The sequence below is a fragment of the Strix aluco genome, chromosome 3 (genome assembly GCF_031877795.1).
Source record: "Strix aluco isolate bStrAlu1 chromosome 3, bStrAlu1.hap1, whole genome shotgun sequence".
NCBI classification, from domain to species: Eukaryota; Metazoa; Chordata; class Aves; order Strigiformes; family Strigidae; genus Strix; species Strix aluco.
Genome location: NC_133933.1, coordinates 122,462,934 through 122,479,738, shown reverse-complemented (window position 1 = coordinate 122,479,738; position 16,805 = coordinate 122,462,934). Strand labels below are relative to the sequence as shown.

The following is a 16,805-nucleotide window of genomic DNA, read 5'->3' as shown; positions in this document are numbered from 1 at the left end:
CAAGCTTTGGTTTAAGATTTTTCCGTACCAATCTCCATGAAAATGCTCTGCTGCCCAATGCTTCCTGCCCTAGTCCACGCAGCCAAAAGTTAAACACGGGGCATCAGCCAGCCTGCTGGTGTGCTCCTTCCCACCACCATGTAAATCAGGCTCCTTCCCAACACAGTAAATTCAGGGGGCTGCTTGGATACTGGTGCCAGTAAAAGGAAAAAGCAGCCACATGGGCTACACATGTCTTGAGTGCAAGGCTGCAAAACATCCTTTGAGATGTAGGGTGGGGTCCTTGGTCAGTGGGTTACACCAGCAGGAGTTCCAAATTTTGGTAATTTTCTGAAGGTCCAGAACACTTTCTGAGGGCATAACTGATTTTCAGAGACATCTTTGCACCTCTGTGGAGCTCGCAACGAAGTGCCTTAAAAGACTGAATGCAGATGATTTTACCATGGAAAACATAAACCAGCTTATCACAAATTTCAAGGTGTCACACCAGCCTGGTGGAACATATCAATCTTTCACCAGCCATTAATTCAAAGACAGGAAAGGCATAAAAACTCTCCCCCCATCCACCACACAAGGTCACAAGCTCCTGACCATCAGTAACACCCCATCCATGGGACAGTTACTCCCCAGTTCCTCTCCCCAACATGTTTTCATGAAGGACACAGTCCCGGTGGTGAGCACGCTGCCACACTCTGCTCCTGCCACTCAGCAGCCCCATCCAGACCCTACACACCCATAAAGGGACCCCCAATGCCAGGAAAGTTGCTCTGATGCCAGTGGGACATGCATGTCACCATCTGCAGGTCACGCGAGTTAAAAGAACAACTTCACCCTCAAAGAGCAGAGCTCAGTTTTGCCCACATGGGTTCTCCTGTCCACTCACCTCCCTAGAAGGTGACGTGAAGAGTGAAAAATTCATACTGCAACTCCAGGTTCACCCAGGACAGGGACACAGCAAGCAACTGGGTGGAACTGCCCAACCAAGGTCCATGTGATAGCCCTTCAATCTGACCATCTTTCAAATCCAGTGGCACAGCCCTGTTTTGGATGACAACCCTTGTGTGATATTCAGACTCTCATTGCCGTTGGCCCACACAGGTTTTTTCCCCCCTGACATATGGCCGTGCTGCCCCAACGCAGACAAAAGAGAAGGCACTCGTATTTCAGGACTCGTTACACACTTGGCAGGAAACCATGACATTTCCCACCAGGTTCACTGGCAACATGAGTATGAGCTGGTCGGTGGACTGGTATTTATGACATATCTGTCACATCAACATATATCATGTGGTTTTTGACACGAATAACTGTAGATGCTGCTATCACAGACAAGCACATCAAGCCAAAGCTCATGGCAACACTCCTGTTAAGTCTAGAGAGCAAAGCCAAAGGCATCCCATCAGCACCTTGAGGTGCTCCGCTGCACCCTGTGGGACCTGCAACCCCAGGGCGTCCCAAGTGATGCCCCAGCCTCTCTCATCTCTTCCCTGCAAGAGGCAACACTGCGAACAGCGGTGCATGGGTCTGATGTTACAGGGAGAGCAGCACAGGTGACTCTCCCTAAACACACACGTTCAGGTTTGTGGGGTAAGGGCTTAAACCTGCCAGCAGTAAAAGGAGCTGCTCGCTTTGCAATGGGACTGTGACCAATAAATCACTGCAGACCTACCCAGTTTTCTGCAGTAGCAAGAGCTGTGTAATCAAGGCGTGAGTTAAAATCCATATGGTGCAAATATACACAGAAGTTGCTGGCACTCAGACTTGAGCAGAAGGCTCAAGACTTGGGATTTGCTTTTAATCAGAAGTGGTGCTTTTCCAGTCTTTTCCTTATGGGTACACCAAGCACCAGCAAACAGCCAAAGAGGAGACGGCTCTGTCTGCCAGTGCTGACCAGAAGTAAAGCCACTGGGATCAATGCAGCTATGCTGGGGCAAAGCTGCAATCCCTTTTCCATACAAACATCCTTCTCCCTCTCAGAGGATACTCATTTCCTTTCTACCACTGGATCTGAAGTATGATGTAAAAAAAAAACGGGGGATGTTAGACAATCCTCTTTTAAGAATTAAAAAACAATTATTCCTTAAAAAAAATAAAAAAGAAAAAGGGATAAAATCTGTTTCCTGGGATTTATTTCTAGGTCAGAAGCACCCCTGGTCATCGGGCAGTTAAACTGGGCATAAAGCCATTTTGCTTCTGACTGTCCCTGCTATGGGACTCCACTGGACAGGGGGCTTCAGGACACAGTGCAGGCAGTGGCTTAAGCACAGGCTTTAGTTTTATAGAGCTGAAGGAGACCCAAGGCAAGGCACACACCCCAATCCTGTTCTGACCAAGCACGCTTCCCCGAATTGCAGCCCCAGAGCTTCCAAGTCAAACAGGATCCCTCTGCGAGTTTCCCTGCTCCTGCGTAATTCCCATGTAAGATGGGAGGGAGCCAGTTAAGCATAGAAATGTAGTCCTTTTCCAATGCTTAATACTTCTAGCTTCACTGTAATTACATCCTGCAGATAAAAATGGTGCTGAAGGTCAAACAAATCCTCCAGGAGAATATACTCTGCATGGAAACTGTGTTTTTTTTAACTGGAAAGGTTGTATAAATACTGCAGATTGAGAACCTATAATTATCCATTAAAATCACTCTGAGTCTACTGAATTCATATTTGTCCATGTTCAACCTCTAGTCTCCTATTTATAATGTTTACATGTGCCCAAATATCAGCTCAGGCAAGAGGCAACTGATCAGAAATACATTTTTCCTGGACCGTTTCTATGGCATTAGAGGCTGATGCTCTGTGGAGGACCAGCTCCAGGGCTGGGGGGCTGGGCTGCGCTGGGCTACCGCTGTCCTGCAGCTGATGACCCATTTACTTGCCTCCAAAGGCAGGATTTACTCCTCCGTGGCCTTTGCAGACATGTCCCTGCGTTGCTCCCCAACACGGCAGGGCTGCAGCATCTTGGCCACAGGAACCCGGGAAAGGCTTTTGCACCCCACGAGGGGCTCAGCTCTTCCATCTGCAACGGCTCTGATGGCTGTTGCCCAAGCCTCATCCCACTGTTTGGGTGCAATCTCCGAATCTGCTTGGGGATGGAAAGGCAGCCCTTGCAGGAGCACGCAGAGATTTGTAAAGGGAGGACTGGCAGATTTTGCTCTGGAAATATTCCCCCAGGAGCAATGAGCAATGTGACCGCCAAGTGCTGCCGCCGACACTCTTGCCCAGGAGGGAGCACCAGTTACCCACCAAGAGCCCCAGCTCTGCTTCTCTCCAGCCTTTCCCTCATCACACACATCCCCCTGCCCTCCCCTGTCCACTTAAGCAAGTAGAAAGAGGGTCTGACACCATCCTTTGCTCTCCTGTTGTCCTCCGGAGGTTGTCTGTGCAGGAAAGAAACAGATGCTCTCTTAAAACAGTGGCTGGCATGGCGGTGTCGCCGTGGGTGTGAACGCAGAGGGCCACACCATCACTGGGCCCACCCCGGGGGTTTGCTCTCCTGACAAACATGCCTGTTGAGGGAGAGGTACCTGCAGCCAGGAGAGCCAGGAGTGGTTCCTGCATGGGCAAAACCATGGATGGCATCGCTGTCAGCAGCAGCCTCTGTGCTCTCCCCGAATCCTCCCCGTCCTCATTTATCATAGTGATCCAGGCTACGAAACTGCAGTGACTGAGCCACAGCTTTTCTTACCAGGGCCAGCAAAGCCATCGTGGGGTTCAGGACAAAGCCCCAGCAGCACACAGCATCCCAGCACTGGGGTCGGGGTAAAGCATCACAAGACCCAACCCGTCACCCTGCTCTCTGTCGGCCACCTCCAGACCTGAGGTGAGTTATGTCTGTCTGTCTGTCCCCTCTCTGCAGCTGTGGTTGAACAAGAGCCACAAGAACCGGGGGTCACTGGCATCAGCACCCCCTCGGACAAAGTCCCAGAGGAGCAGATCTCAGGTCACCCATTCAGCCAATGTTCACAAGAGCCACCAAGCCAGAAGAGGCTGCCAGGAGCTATATATATCTTGCCTGAATTTGAACTGCCCACGAACCTCCACCACAAATATTTGGAGGAAGGGGAGGGGGTAAAAGAAATGAAAACATCAAAAAAAATTGTCTCAGCAGTGAGAAAAACTATCAAGCAACCAACGGCAATTGAAAAATTAGGTACTTCGAAAGCTTGGTAACTATAAATGATGCGGTGTTTCCAGAGCAAGCAGCTCCAGTGCTGCTCGTGCCAACCTCCTTCCCCTAACTGCCTGCACTAAAGCCAAAAGCCAGAGGAAAGACATGAGCCCTCCCGCTGACCCCTCCTCACCCACTAGTTGCACCTCGCCCCCCCCAAATACTGACAGTGAGAAAACCCACCAGCATGGACCTGATTCTTCCTCTTCCCCACTAACCTCCACCTCTGAACTTCCCCCTGGGTACAGGTACATCACACTTAATACATGTTCACATTCACGCTGAGGCAGGGAGCTGGATTTTCCTCTCAGATACATGGATGTAAAGCCAGAGGAGCTCTGCAGGTGTCACAGGTACCACACTTGCTCCCCTGAGCTGCCACCAGCCACAGCCTAAGGATGCAGAGCAGACCTGAGTGGGGCAACGATGGAAGGAGGCTGGGGGGGTTTAGCCCAGCAGATATATCACCATTACTCCCTGTTGATGTACTATTTTCTTGGGGGGAAGGGGCTGTTAGACCCTCACCGAGGCTTTCCTGACTTTTGAAATCGTTTGGATCTCAGTAGAGCTCTTTGAGGTGACCCCCTCTCTGTCCCGGCTCACCTCAGCTCTCCCTAGCAGAACACCCCTGTGATGGAGAACAACTGGCTTTACATAGAAAAAAACCCATGTTTTCTATCAGGGATTTATCTCCCCTAAACACAAACTACTGTCACTAATGAGCACTGGTGTTTACATGCCAACACCCTGACCACCAGTAACAACCAAACTATCAAAAGCAAAATCTGTGCAAATACATCTCTGGTCTAAGCCAGTTCAGCCATGAAGCCAAAGTGTGGTACCAAAAGTCACCGAGGTGCAGCAGAAACTGTTCCCAGCATCCAAAACATGCCTTGGCATGGATGTAAGGCTTCTCTGATTTAAAGGCATAATTTATATTCAGCTCCTGAGTTACTAAAATCCCGTAGCCCTTTCAGCACGGGTCAAAGCACCCTGCTTTACGTAGCAGTCTCCGAGGGTGGCATTCAGCCATCTGCATGGGAAATGTCTGTTCCTGGTGGATCCAGGCTCCCTTAACAGAGCGGGGAGAGGCAGGCGCTCCGGGGAGGGATGGAGCTTGCTGGGAACTGGTGCCAGAGGAAGGTAGGGTGGAGCTTAGTGCTTTTATAGAGATTATTTGGAAAAAGAAGAACCCAAGCAAAATGGCTCTTCCCCGGGGGAACTCGGGACATTCGCTTCTCTCCAGACACACTGAGGACGGCTGTGTGACTCATGGGCCTGATGCTGGGTGCCCGGTGTGCCTTGGAAATGGGGTTTTGTGTAGGAAAGGAAGGCGACCTGCCAGCCGGTACCTCCTGCAGGACATCGGCAACTGGGCCAGTGCTTCAGACCACACAAAGCCACAGCACCCCCAGCTAATACCTTCCAGGGTTGTTCCCATCTCTGTTGAGAGCACAAGCTCTACTTCACACTTCATCTCACTTCAGCCTCTGGTTATGGGGACCATGTTTCCTGTTCCCAACAGCAGACTCACAAATCCCTCTGCACCGCAAACAGGCCTGGATCAAATGAATTCAGCCTCCCATGGCCACAGGTTCTCCAACCCCTGCGTCCCCCTAGGGATCCCTTGGTTTTTTCCCCAGCAAACCCAGGGCAGCAATTTGAAGGCAGCCAGAAAAACTCCTTTAAGTCAAAGCAAAGAGCGTTCCCACCTCCCCTCTGTCCCACCACTGCAGCTGGAGGGGTGATGCTGGCCCAAACCCCCTGTCACAGCCACCGGTCCATCACCCCACAGGTCACTCCGCCCTGAAACAATTTTGGTCAGACATTTTCCAAAACCTTTGGGAAAGAAGGTGTTGGCTTGGCTTGGGCAAACCAAGCGGAACAGACAGAGCTCAGAAGCTGAGCGAGCATCCCCTGGGGGCTCTGCTGGGCTGTGTGCCCCCCCTCTCCGGGGGGAAGCAGGCAAGGCAGAGAGATGGCAGCAGCTCTGAGTAGGGAGCATGGCCTCCCGCCACAGCGCATCACCCCCAGCTGAGTCCCGGGAAACCCGGTGTGAGTGGTGCAGGTCGCTCTTTCTTTGGGGGGGGGGGGGGGCGTAATCTACAGCCTTGCTGTCAGGGAAGGGGGGACATCACCTGTCCCTCCCCCGCTCATGGCCAGGGTGGCCCCAGGAGGGCAGGGGATACCTGCTCTGAGCTTGGCTTTTGGAAAGGCACACACCAAAATGTGTATGTGTGTATATATATATATTTTATATATATATATATTTATATTTATATATATAAAATGGGGCAGGGCTGCTGGATGGAGCAGGGCAGGGTGGGGAGGGGGAGAGCTGCAGAAATTGCTACCTGCAGCCACACGTCTCCACGACCATGTCCTCATACTGTTTGTAAACCACGTTGTTCCCGGAGTCTATGTAGAGGATGCTGATGGGGCTGAGCTTGGAGGGCACACAGCAGCTTGGGGGCGTGGACTCCGGGTCCATGGAGTTCATCAGGGTCTGGATGATGGCGTGGTTGGTGGGCTCCAGGTGGGAGCGCAAGGGGAAGTCGCAGACCCCCTCGCAGTGATACGCCTCGTAATCCAGGGGGGCAATTATCCAGTCGTCCCAGCCCAGCTCCTTGAAGTTCACGTGCAGGGGCTTCCTGCTGCAGCGGGTCTTCGCCTTCTTCCCGTGGCCTCTGCCCCCGGACCGGGCGGCGATGGTGGTCCGTCTCTTCCTCCGCTTGGGGTACACCTCCTGGCCAGGATCGGGGGGCTCCAGGAAGGGGGGGCTGCCCAGGGCCTTGATCTTATCCCGGATCTCCTTGAAGAGGTTCTCCTTCCTCTGAGTACGGGAGAAGGCCACGAGCAGGGCTCTCTCATGGGGCTGCGGCTGGGGCTTGCTGAACCCCAGCTGCCGGGGGGGCAGGAGCCGCCCCGACTGATCCGAGACGATCCTCAGCAGGAAGCACAGCACCTTGCCTGAGGGAGATCTCTCCCTCCGATCCCGCAGGGCTTCCCAGACATCAAACACCTCCCATCTGGAGGAACCCGCGTCCAAAATGTCTGCAGCCCTGGAGTCCAGCAGCCGGGGCTCCTCGCCGTCCCAGCCTGGGCAGGTGGAGAGGAGGAGGTGGTGGAAGGTGCCTTCGGGGGACAGGGCCAAGCTCCGGTTTTCAGGGAGGGCGCGCAAGACCCGCAGCTCTGCGCCTGTCACCTCCTCTGCCTCGGGCAGGCTGGAGATGTCGAAGAGGTATCGCTGCTCAGGAGCAGATGGGGAGGCATCTGGAAGAGATAAAACAAAAAATAAAAAAAAAAAAAAGAGGAAAAGAAAATATAAAAACCCAGCAAGCTGAAGCCAAGCTCTCATTACAGAGGCGCGGGGGACACAGAGCTAAGCGGGGAGATCATTGCCTCGCAGCAAGGCTCACTGAACATCCCAGCAGGGACACAGCCTGTGTGCCCTGTGTCCGGGAGACTCACCCTGGCTGGAGGCATGAAAAAAAACAGGCAGAGAGGGAGGGAGGAATCAATTCAAACAAGTGGTTTCTCATCAGCACTCTATCCCGTGTCCCGAGGTGGCTTCTCTGCCTCCTCCCGGGTGTTTCAGTGCCCCCAGCTACATCACTATCCTGTTTTGGCAGGGAAGGCCCATCTGAACCTGCGCAGCACAGTCCCATCCCCAATCACCAGGTTGTCACCGACTTCTGCCCTAAGTGTCACACCACACCCCCCCCCACCCCACCCCCCCCCAGCCCCAGTCACGCCAAGTAAAATGCTGTGAAAAATCTCAATTTCCCTCGCAGGCAGGCACAGGCACACACGTCAGGGACACAGACGCTGTGCCTTGGGGTGTCTGATAGAGGCACTCTCAGAAGCTGAAAGTGAGTCCAGCTTGAATTTGTCACTACGTTTGGTGGATCCAAAGCCCAAACATAGACTTGCACAGTTTCTGGCACAGATTAAATATACCCAATGTGAATTAACAAAAGAAAAAAAAAAAAAAAAACACAAAGAAGGTGGAGTTGGGGAGAAGAGATGAATGAGTTCTGGGAGGGTTGTTTTTTAATTTCCCCCTCTCTAACAAGAAACCTGATCTGGGCATGCTGCAAACACTGCTGCTGTGCCCGAGCCCCCCAACCCGCTGCCGGCAGGACCCTGCCCGCCGCCCCCAGCCCACAGCCCCCTCCCGCGGGCAGCGCACCGGGCTGCAGCCTGCACCGCCCTCCGGGTGGGAAAGATTTTTGTCCCCGTCATTTGCTATTATTATTATAGTCATTATTATCGTTATTATTATGACTACTATTATTATTTTAAAAGCAGATCTAAAGTTCCTGGGAGGAGCAGATAAGGAGATCCTTTTGAAGCATTCATCTGGTTTCGTTTTGCTCTGAAACTTCCCAGAACCAGGGCGCAGATTTCCCCTGGCTCTCCCAAAGCGGGCACTGCCCATCGGAGCATCCTACCCCCAGTCCCGCCTCGCTCCCCCGCCGTTTCCCCATCAGCTTTCAGCAAAAACCTCCCTGCAGGATTCGGTCCTCGCTGGGTTTGGGTCTGGGGCTTGGAGATGGGGTTTGGGGGGCTACGGGGGGGCTCCGCACCACCAGCCGCCTCTCTCCCACCCCGGGGCGGCCGGCTACAGGCACGGGGGGAAGCTGCGGCTGCTTTTCAGTTTGTCTTTTCATTTTATTCGATAGGGATTTTATTTTTTTTTTCCACACAGCCGAGCTAACTTCGCCGGCAGAGCACAATGTATATATACATACATATATATAAAATATTAAGTACGTATACGTGTTTATTCAACTATTATCATTAGATCCGCGGGTATGAAGGGAGCAAAAGAGGGGGAAGAGGGAGAAGGGGACCGCGATGCCGAGCTCAGCCGGCTCCGGTAGCCCGGGGCTGAGCCGCCCCCCACGGGGCACCGCGACGGGCCGGGACGGGGAGGGAGCGCGGCCGCGCTCCCTCCCCGTCCCGGCCCGTCGCGGTGCCCCGGGGAGTTTTTCGGGCTGCAAAGGCTCTGCCGGGGTTTCTCCCTCTCGGTCCCGGGGATGCTGCGCGGAGAAGCTGCCCCCGAACTGCGCCGCGCACCCCGGTCCCCGCTGCCGGGCAGCGCATCAGGTGGCGGGGGGTGCCCGCACCCCTGCCCGCCCTGTCTCCCGGCTGGGCTGCGCCTCGCACCCTGTCCCCAACCGCATCCCCAGCCCCGAGAAGCCATCCTTGACCCCGACCGCATGTGCAACCCCATCGCCATCCCCGACCCCCACACAGCCCCATGCTTAATCTCCATCGGCAACTCTTTTCCCCGGATTTGGGCACAACCCCTCTGCTACTCCCATCGCGACCCCATCCCCACGCACACCCCCGTGCCCACCCCTGTCCTCATCTCCATTCCCGTGCTCAAACTCACGCGCAGCTCCATTCCCGTTGAACACGGACGCGCAGCCCCTACCCCGTTAAGCTCCATCCGCATCGCGGTGTCCCACCCCACGCAACCCCCCCGTGCTCAAACCAATGCCCAACCCCGCTCCCCAACCACGCACAAGCCCCAGCCCCACGCACAACCCCGTGCTCAGAGCAACGTGCAGGCTCCATCTCCGTGCGCCACCACGTCCCCAAACCCACGCTCGAAGTAATTCCCAGCCCCGGCTCCATCCCCAAAGCCATGCACAGAAGGCCGATCCCCCCACCCACGCGCAAGCCACAGCTCCATCCCCAAACCCACGCACAACCCCGGCTCCATGCCCAGGCCCGCGCACAAGCCCCATCCCCATCCCCAAGCCCACTCCCCAGCCCAAACCCATCCCCATCCCTCTCGCCCGACGGCGGGAGTCCCGGCGGCGACTGCCGGTCCCCGCTCCCCTGCCCCCACTGCGGGCGCTGCGCGGCGCGGGGCCGCTCTGCGCGGCGCTGCGCGGAGGGATGCGCGTCCCGCACTCACCGCTGCGCGCCCGCTCCGCGAAGCCCGTCACCGTGTCGGGGTGGCGGCCGGGGCCGCGGCGGGCGGCCAGGCGCTGGTAGAGGGCCACCATGTAGTGGTGCGGCACCACGGTGCCGTTGCGGAGAGCCCCGTCCCTCCGCGGCGGGGAGGAGAAGGGGGAGGCGGCGGAGGAGGAGGAGGAGGAGGCGGAGGAGGAGGAAGGCGCGGCTGCCGAGGGTCGCTGGGGAGCGCCCGCCGACGGGCCGCGCACGGCGGCGGCCTCCAGCCCGCGGCGGAGGCGGCAGGCGCCCAGCAGGCAGAGGCAGAGGGCGGCGGCGGCGGCGCGGAGGCGCATGGCGGCGGCCCGGGGCTCGGCGCGGTGCTGCTGCCGCCGCCGCTCCCCGCCCGCTTTTGAACATCGTCTTCGCCCGCCGCCGCCGCCGCCGCGGCCGCCGCCGCCGCCGCCCGCCGCCGCGGAAGCGCCCCCTGCCGGCCGCCCGCCCCGCCCCGCCCCGCCTCCGCCCGCAGGTGAGACACCCCCACCCCCCCGCCCCGGGACCCCCGGCCCGCCCTGCAGCGGGCACCGGCGACCCCGGCACGGGCACTCGCACCCCTCATTCAGAGGGGAGAGCGGCGCCCCACCGGCCCCGTGCCGCGGCGGCCGCCCCGGCCGCCTTTTGGGGAGGCGGGGGGGTCCGAGCCGTAGTTTGGAAGGCGGCCCTCGGCCCGGGGTTGGAGGGGGGGCACCGCCAGCGCTATTCGCAGGGGGCCCCCCTCTCCCCCTCACACACTGCCGGGGGAACCTTCACCCTGTCACCCGCCGCCCCGTATTGGGGCGGGGGACGCCGGTCCCGCACTGGAGGCGGCGCAGCCCCGGCTCGGTTTAGGGCCGCCAGCCCACCGTCCGGCCGGGAACCCCTGCCCCACACTGGAGGGGGACGCCCCACCGCCGCTTAGGCAGGGGGGACCCCGGTCCCGGTGTTGGAGGCCCCCGCCGTGTCCGCGGGGGTGGGGCCGGGCGGCGGGGCCGGGCCGGGAGCGGCGGGGTGAGCGCGGAGCGACCGGCTGCGGGCGGCCCCGGGGCTCCGCGCCGCCGTCAGCCCCAGCAATGCCGCCTCGGGAGACCGACACCGACCGGAGCAAAACAAAGCCCCGGCCGAGCTGCGGGCTAATGTTTTCCCTTGCACGGAGGGTTTCCTTGGTAAAATTCAGATGTTTCCTTGGGTCTCGATTAAAATAACAAAGTGGGGTATTTACTAGGATGTTATTTCAAGTTTCTTAAGTCCCTGGTTATGTCTGTTGCGATTTCTCCGCAAATACAAAAACAAGCGCTGCAATGATTTATTTGAAGGAATGTAGGTGTTTCGCCAAAACAAACACGGCTTTTTTTTTTTCCTCTCCCCCCCGAAACAATCGCTTCTCACGAGCATTTGTCACTGCAGCGTCTCGCGTTTCTTTCTGCTGTAATTTTACAGGTGCTTTGTCACCGTATCGCGAGCGGGTTTCTGATGCCAACCAGCGGATCCGCCCGGGACGCTCCCACGGCGCGAAGCATCGGCGGCAGCTCCCGTGACGCCGTGCCGAGAAACCCCCGGCCCACGCGGGGCGGGGGGGGCCTGGCCCGAAGACACTTTTTGCGCGCCTCGCACAGCGCCTTGCGCGGCCTTTGCGCGGATCGCGCGGGGCTGGCGCAGCCTGTGCGCGGCGGTCGCACGGCTCGCGGAGCGTTCGCACGCTTTGCCGGGGACTTGCAGGGTGCCGCTGGCCACCACCCCAGTGACCACCAGTGACCACCGGGAGCCCTAACCCAGCGGGACAGGAGGCAGAGGAAGGGCCGGCAGAGGAAGGCTCCATTGACTGTTTTTCTTCTGTCAGCCCCTTATTAAGTCCAGCCTGATGCTGTTCACTTTCAAGCTCACTTTAAAAAAACATCCAAGACCTTCCACCCCCTGATGCCTCGCTGCCCCCTGGGCAGGGTGCTGGGACCCCAGTTGGGTGCTCTCACAGCACCGGAGCAGGCGGCAGTGGGGCTGAGCACGCAGGGCAGCCCTTCCTGAAGATGGGAAGGCTGAAAATCGCTGTCCCGCCCTGCACCTCCCCATCCCATCCCCAGACCCACAGACCATGCTCCTGATGCCCCTGCCATGGCAGTGCTCCATTCCCAGTGCTGCCCAGGGAGGGGACCAAAAGGGTCAGCAGAAGGATGGAAGGATGATGTGATGGGAAGGACTGCCAAGCTTTAGAAAATGGGCAGACGAGTCTATCCCTAAACCTCTGGGCTTTTTGCAATGGTTTCTGGAGCCTCCTGCCTGGAATCCTTTCACACAGCCACTTTCATGGGAAGCAGTGAACGGTACCAAATGGTGAGTGCAGGCTGTGCCCTGGGCCACCCGAGTCTGTACATTCTCCCGCGTGTTGGAGTGTGTGTACCTGCCACACGTGAGGAACCCCAGGCTTCACAAAGTTCCCAGCGACTGGAACTGTCGCTGCATTTTTTCTGTATATGTCTTAAAAATTAAAATTACATTGATGCAACAGACAGCCAGGCTGTGCCCCCTGTTTTTTTTTTCCCCCCAACTTTTTCACTCCCAGACCAGCCCTCTTCTCAGCCCCCAGTGTGGGCAGAAGGGCCAAATCCGTTCTTGGTGCAAGCCAGCAGGTCTGAGCAATAGGTTCCTCCGTGGATGTTTGCACCACACCATCCTTGTCCCCATGGCAGAGCCATGTGCTGCTGGGTGATGAGAGCCAGATCCCTGTCCTCACCGTCTGTATGGAGACCCCAACAGAGGCACGCACATCCCCACACAACCCCAAGCGACACATACACACGTCTGCACGCACCAGGCACACATGCCCACACCAGCTGGCACGCACGCACACACAGGGGTACACAGACCCAAGAAGCGAATCCCGCCTGGCTGTGCCGGAGGGGAGACGTGAAATCCCACAGTCCATCCTCTGAACCACACAGCGTCTATCGCGGTGCATGAGCGCCGAGTTTCCCATCTGTTCTCCATTGCAGCTTCATCTAAACCCTTTTGGGCTTTCTTGAATTTCCATCAGCCCAGCCCAGCCCAGCTGCAGGACCTTCCCAAGCCGCCCCAGCCCTGCACAGCGACGCGGCAGCTCCTGCCCCCAGCCCTTCCCCGCTCCAAGGATGGGCTCCCTTCTCTCCCACTGCAAACCTTTTGCGCATAATTTCACACTGGCAAAGAGCCACCTTCTACCAGCCCCCTTCCAAAACCAAATTAGCACGCTGCTGCAGCAGCAGAAATTGGAGAGGAAAGGCTGCAGTTTTATTTTACAACTCAATTAGCAAGTTTATACAGAAAAAATACCCATATAACCAAGGGAGATTTTATGTCCATTCGGCTTCACAATCAAATAGACTTGTTCCTCCTGAGGGCAATCCCCATTGCTGTAGGTACAGCGATGTGCTCCTGCCCACGGTGGCCTTCAACCAACGTGGTGACACTGGCTCCAGCCCTGCTCACTTGCTCCATCTCTCTTTGCTCTTACAATTACAAATCCTCTGGGTATCTCCAGCATGGACTGAAAAACACAGTTCTGAGACTGTCTCATCACCCTGTTCACTAAGGATAAAACAGACCAGAAGCCTGCCAGAACCTAAGATGAAGGGCCACATTTGCCTGTAATTTTTCCCTAAGAACCTGTCCCGAATAACAGGAAGCCAACGGCTGTATGCCCAGGAGGGATCCTGACTCCCACACCTTAACAGTTCGCACCATGTCCCACCAAGGTCTCTCCCTTCCTTCACCAATAAGCCCTTCTGGGTGGGTTTTTGGAAAGAAGCGGGCAGTCAGCTCACTAAGTCTGTTTCTTCACTGGGAACAGTTTTGGGATGCTGATTCTTTCAGGATCCGGAAGGAATCGTCCCTGCCTGGCTGACACTTGGGCTGACACTTGGGCTTGTCCCCTACGTTGCAGTCTCCCTCCCTCTGCTCCCTCTCTTGGTCCACAGCACTGCTCTGCTTGCCCTCCTGCGTTGTGCGTGGTGGCTCAGGACATTTGTGTGTGGAGCACTGATTCATTCCCATGCATGGGGTTGAGTACTGGGCAGGGTGGACTCTCCTACCACGACTGAATCCTCTTTTGCAACTGTGGGCAAGTCCCAGCCTGGGACTATTGCCTGCCAGAGAGGGGCTGCCCTACAGATGCTCTTCAGCAAAGGAAAGAAGGGAGTATTTGATTTAAGCAGAATGCCACCAGCTGTGGAAGACCACTTCTCAAAGGAGGAAACTGAGGCAGAAAGGAAATCCTCAAGCAATAATCATGTGCCTGGTGTCATAGCCACATTCCCACAGCTCTGTACCTCCACAGATGTTCACCTTCCCTGTCATCAGCACTTTTTGATGGGATAAAAATAAACAGCAATGACAAACCTGCTCCATGCTTCAAAACTGTTTGTGGCTGTTTCCATTCGCTATGCCAGTGGGGCTCAACCAAATTTGCAAGTCTTGAGCAAGTTCAGAGCGGTCAGAGTATTGATGCTAGTGGTTATTTGGAAGAATATGTTCTCATGTAGTGACCACACAAGAAGCCTCTTGTGGCTTCACTTAACAAATATCTTCTAGCAAGATGGCTAAAAGTGACGGCAAGGCCAGCTCAGCAAGTAACCAAGCAACAGCATCATTTTCTTTCCAGATCTTCCAGCAGCTCCTTCCAAAACTTACTTAACTGAAGCCAAGCTGAATTCTTCCTGCTTGTCTGCGTGGGTATAGCCAAGAAAGATAAGAAAAATCAAGGTACAAGGTCCGTGCATGAAACATCAGATGGACTCGAAGACCCCGGAGGGCTGCTTTCCTTCAGGCCCAGAGACCTTATGTCACCGCAATCTGGATGTCTAAAGCTAGGCTTCTTTCACACCACTTTCTATTTGAACACTATACTCTATCTAGGGGACAGAAGACTTACAGAAATGCTTTGCTGAGAGTTCAATCCTTCCGGAAACATAAAAACTTCTTGGATTAGACTTTCTATTCCCCTCAAGGAAAATTGTCCTATTCAGCATCTGGTTGACAGGGTCTGGCATAAGCCACCTGAAGATAGCAAGTCAAGACACAGTTGAGTGCTCAGTTTAAAAAAAAACAAAAAACAAACCCGTTTGCTTTTTGAAAAGTGCTGAGTCAGCAGGTAATTTCTCATTGCACCAAGCCACAGATGCAGAGTTGGGGCAGTGACTCACCCCAAGTGTCCTTACGGTGGTAGTCTAGGCTAGCATCTGGTTGGAAGGGGTGGGATGCACCTTGCTTCATTTTGGCTTCTTTCTCAGTCTAACTAATCCCCTTCCTCCCATTAATAGTTACTGGAGGGAGAGCCGTACCTCCAGAAAGGGACTCTTACAGCATTAACCAAAGACCCCAGCTAAGACAGCTGCTACAGAGGTTTTGGTCTTCCCGTGCAGAAAGACCTCAGCTGCCTCCCTACCCCTGGATGTCCATGTGAGATGTCACCATGGGAAGTGTTCTCCTACAGCTCTTCTCAAGCTCTGCTCCATGTTTCCTTATTTTTACATATTTCACCCTTTGACCTTCACTCAGTCCTTTTTTCTCTCATTTGTCTCTCAGATGATTATGTTTCTCCCCAGATTCTCATTCTCCAGCTCTCAGTCCCTTTGTGAAGGCTCCTTAGACCTGGGGGCATCAGCCAGTCCCAAAGGGGAGACCTGGCTTGGGAGGGTGTCTGCCAGCAGGCACCCAAGCGAGCATCAGAAAGGGAACATTGCACACAGTACTTCACCCCGATCTTGCCAGTTCCCAGCTGTGCCCAGGACAGCCCTTCTCTGCCCTCTCCCCATCCCTCCCCAGCCAGCACTGCTCATGGCTGTTGTGTCATTCTCGCTTCTCTGCCACTTGAGCCACAGAATCTCACCATACCAAAACCAAGTCCTTTGCTCTCTATCCCAATGCAAAATCTGACCAATAATCCCAGTTCTGGCTCACTCCTAACTTTCTGGACACAGGTGATCACTGCTATGAACATGGGAGGAAGGTGGGGGTTACTTTTTCCCCTTTAGGTTATCTTGCCATCCTTTGGTATTGTTTATTTCTTGTCAGACAGCTACTTTTGCTCTCTCATTCACTTCAACGCTCTTAATCCCATGCTTTTATTTTCTGCTGTAGACCAGCCGAATGGAGCTGAACTCTGAAGTCCTTAAGGTCAGCCCAATAGTTCTCCACAGTGACAGGGGTCTGACAAAGAAAGTCCTGTCCCAAGAACTGACTTCCCTCCCTTTTGGGAACATCACCTTGAGAAGGAATGAACAGGTGGATCCATCCTACCTAAGTGCAGCTAACAACTCAAGGTACCTAGTTGAAGGTATCAACTTTGGTTTTCTTGACAGTTACTCTGGGAAGACCAATGAGCCACAGGGGTCAGCTGAGGCATGCAGAGGGCCAGAGCAGACCTGCCACCCCCTCTGCTCCGGTCTGGCCTTCCTCCCCTCATTCCTCTGTGCCTGCTGCTGTGCTGTGATGAGGAGAAGGTGTGGAGGAAGGTGGATGTTTGGGTGGGAAAAAGGATGTGGTCCAAAGTCCCATTTGCTTGCAACTTTGCATGGTCCTGATCACTTCTCTCAAAGGCAACATCTCTCTGATTTTCTTGCCAGGGCAGTATGTCCTTCCACGACGGAGGGGATGTGGGTTATTTGGGCCGGGCTCATGGCAGTTAGGAGAGATTCCTCTCACCTGAAAGGCCCCACAGAGAGCAG

At 55.5% G+C, this 16,805-nt stretch overlaps 1 protein-coding gene across 1 annotated transcript; it reads right to left on the bottom strand.

Moving 5' to 3' along the window:
• Positions 1-6,358: 6,358 nt before the first annotated feature.
• On the bottom strand, positions 6,359-10,430 carry GDF7 (growth differentiation factor 7). Its single transcript, XM_074820813.1, has 2 exons — positions 10,097-10,430; positions 6,359-7,437 (listed from the first exon to the last, which is right to left on the bottom strand). The coding sequence occupies exons 1-2, from the start codon at positions 10,428-10,430 to the stop codon at positions 6,515-6,517; spliced, it is 1,257 nt and encodes a 418-aa protein (XP_074676914.1). The 3' UTR covers positions 6,359-6,514.
• Positions 10,431-16,805: the final 6,375 nt, after the last annotated feature.

Excerpts from the sequence above, each read along its gene's own strand:
- GDF7 (XM_074820813.1), bottom strand. The coding sequence starts at position 10,430 with ATGCGCCTCCGCGCCGCCGCCGCCGCCCTCTGCCTCTGCCTGCTGGGC. Across the intron at positions 7,438-10,096 it reads CGCGGAGCGGGCGCGCAGCG|ATGCCTCCCCATCTGCTCCT; the intron begins GTGAGTGCGGGA and ends TATCTCTTCCAG.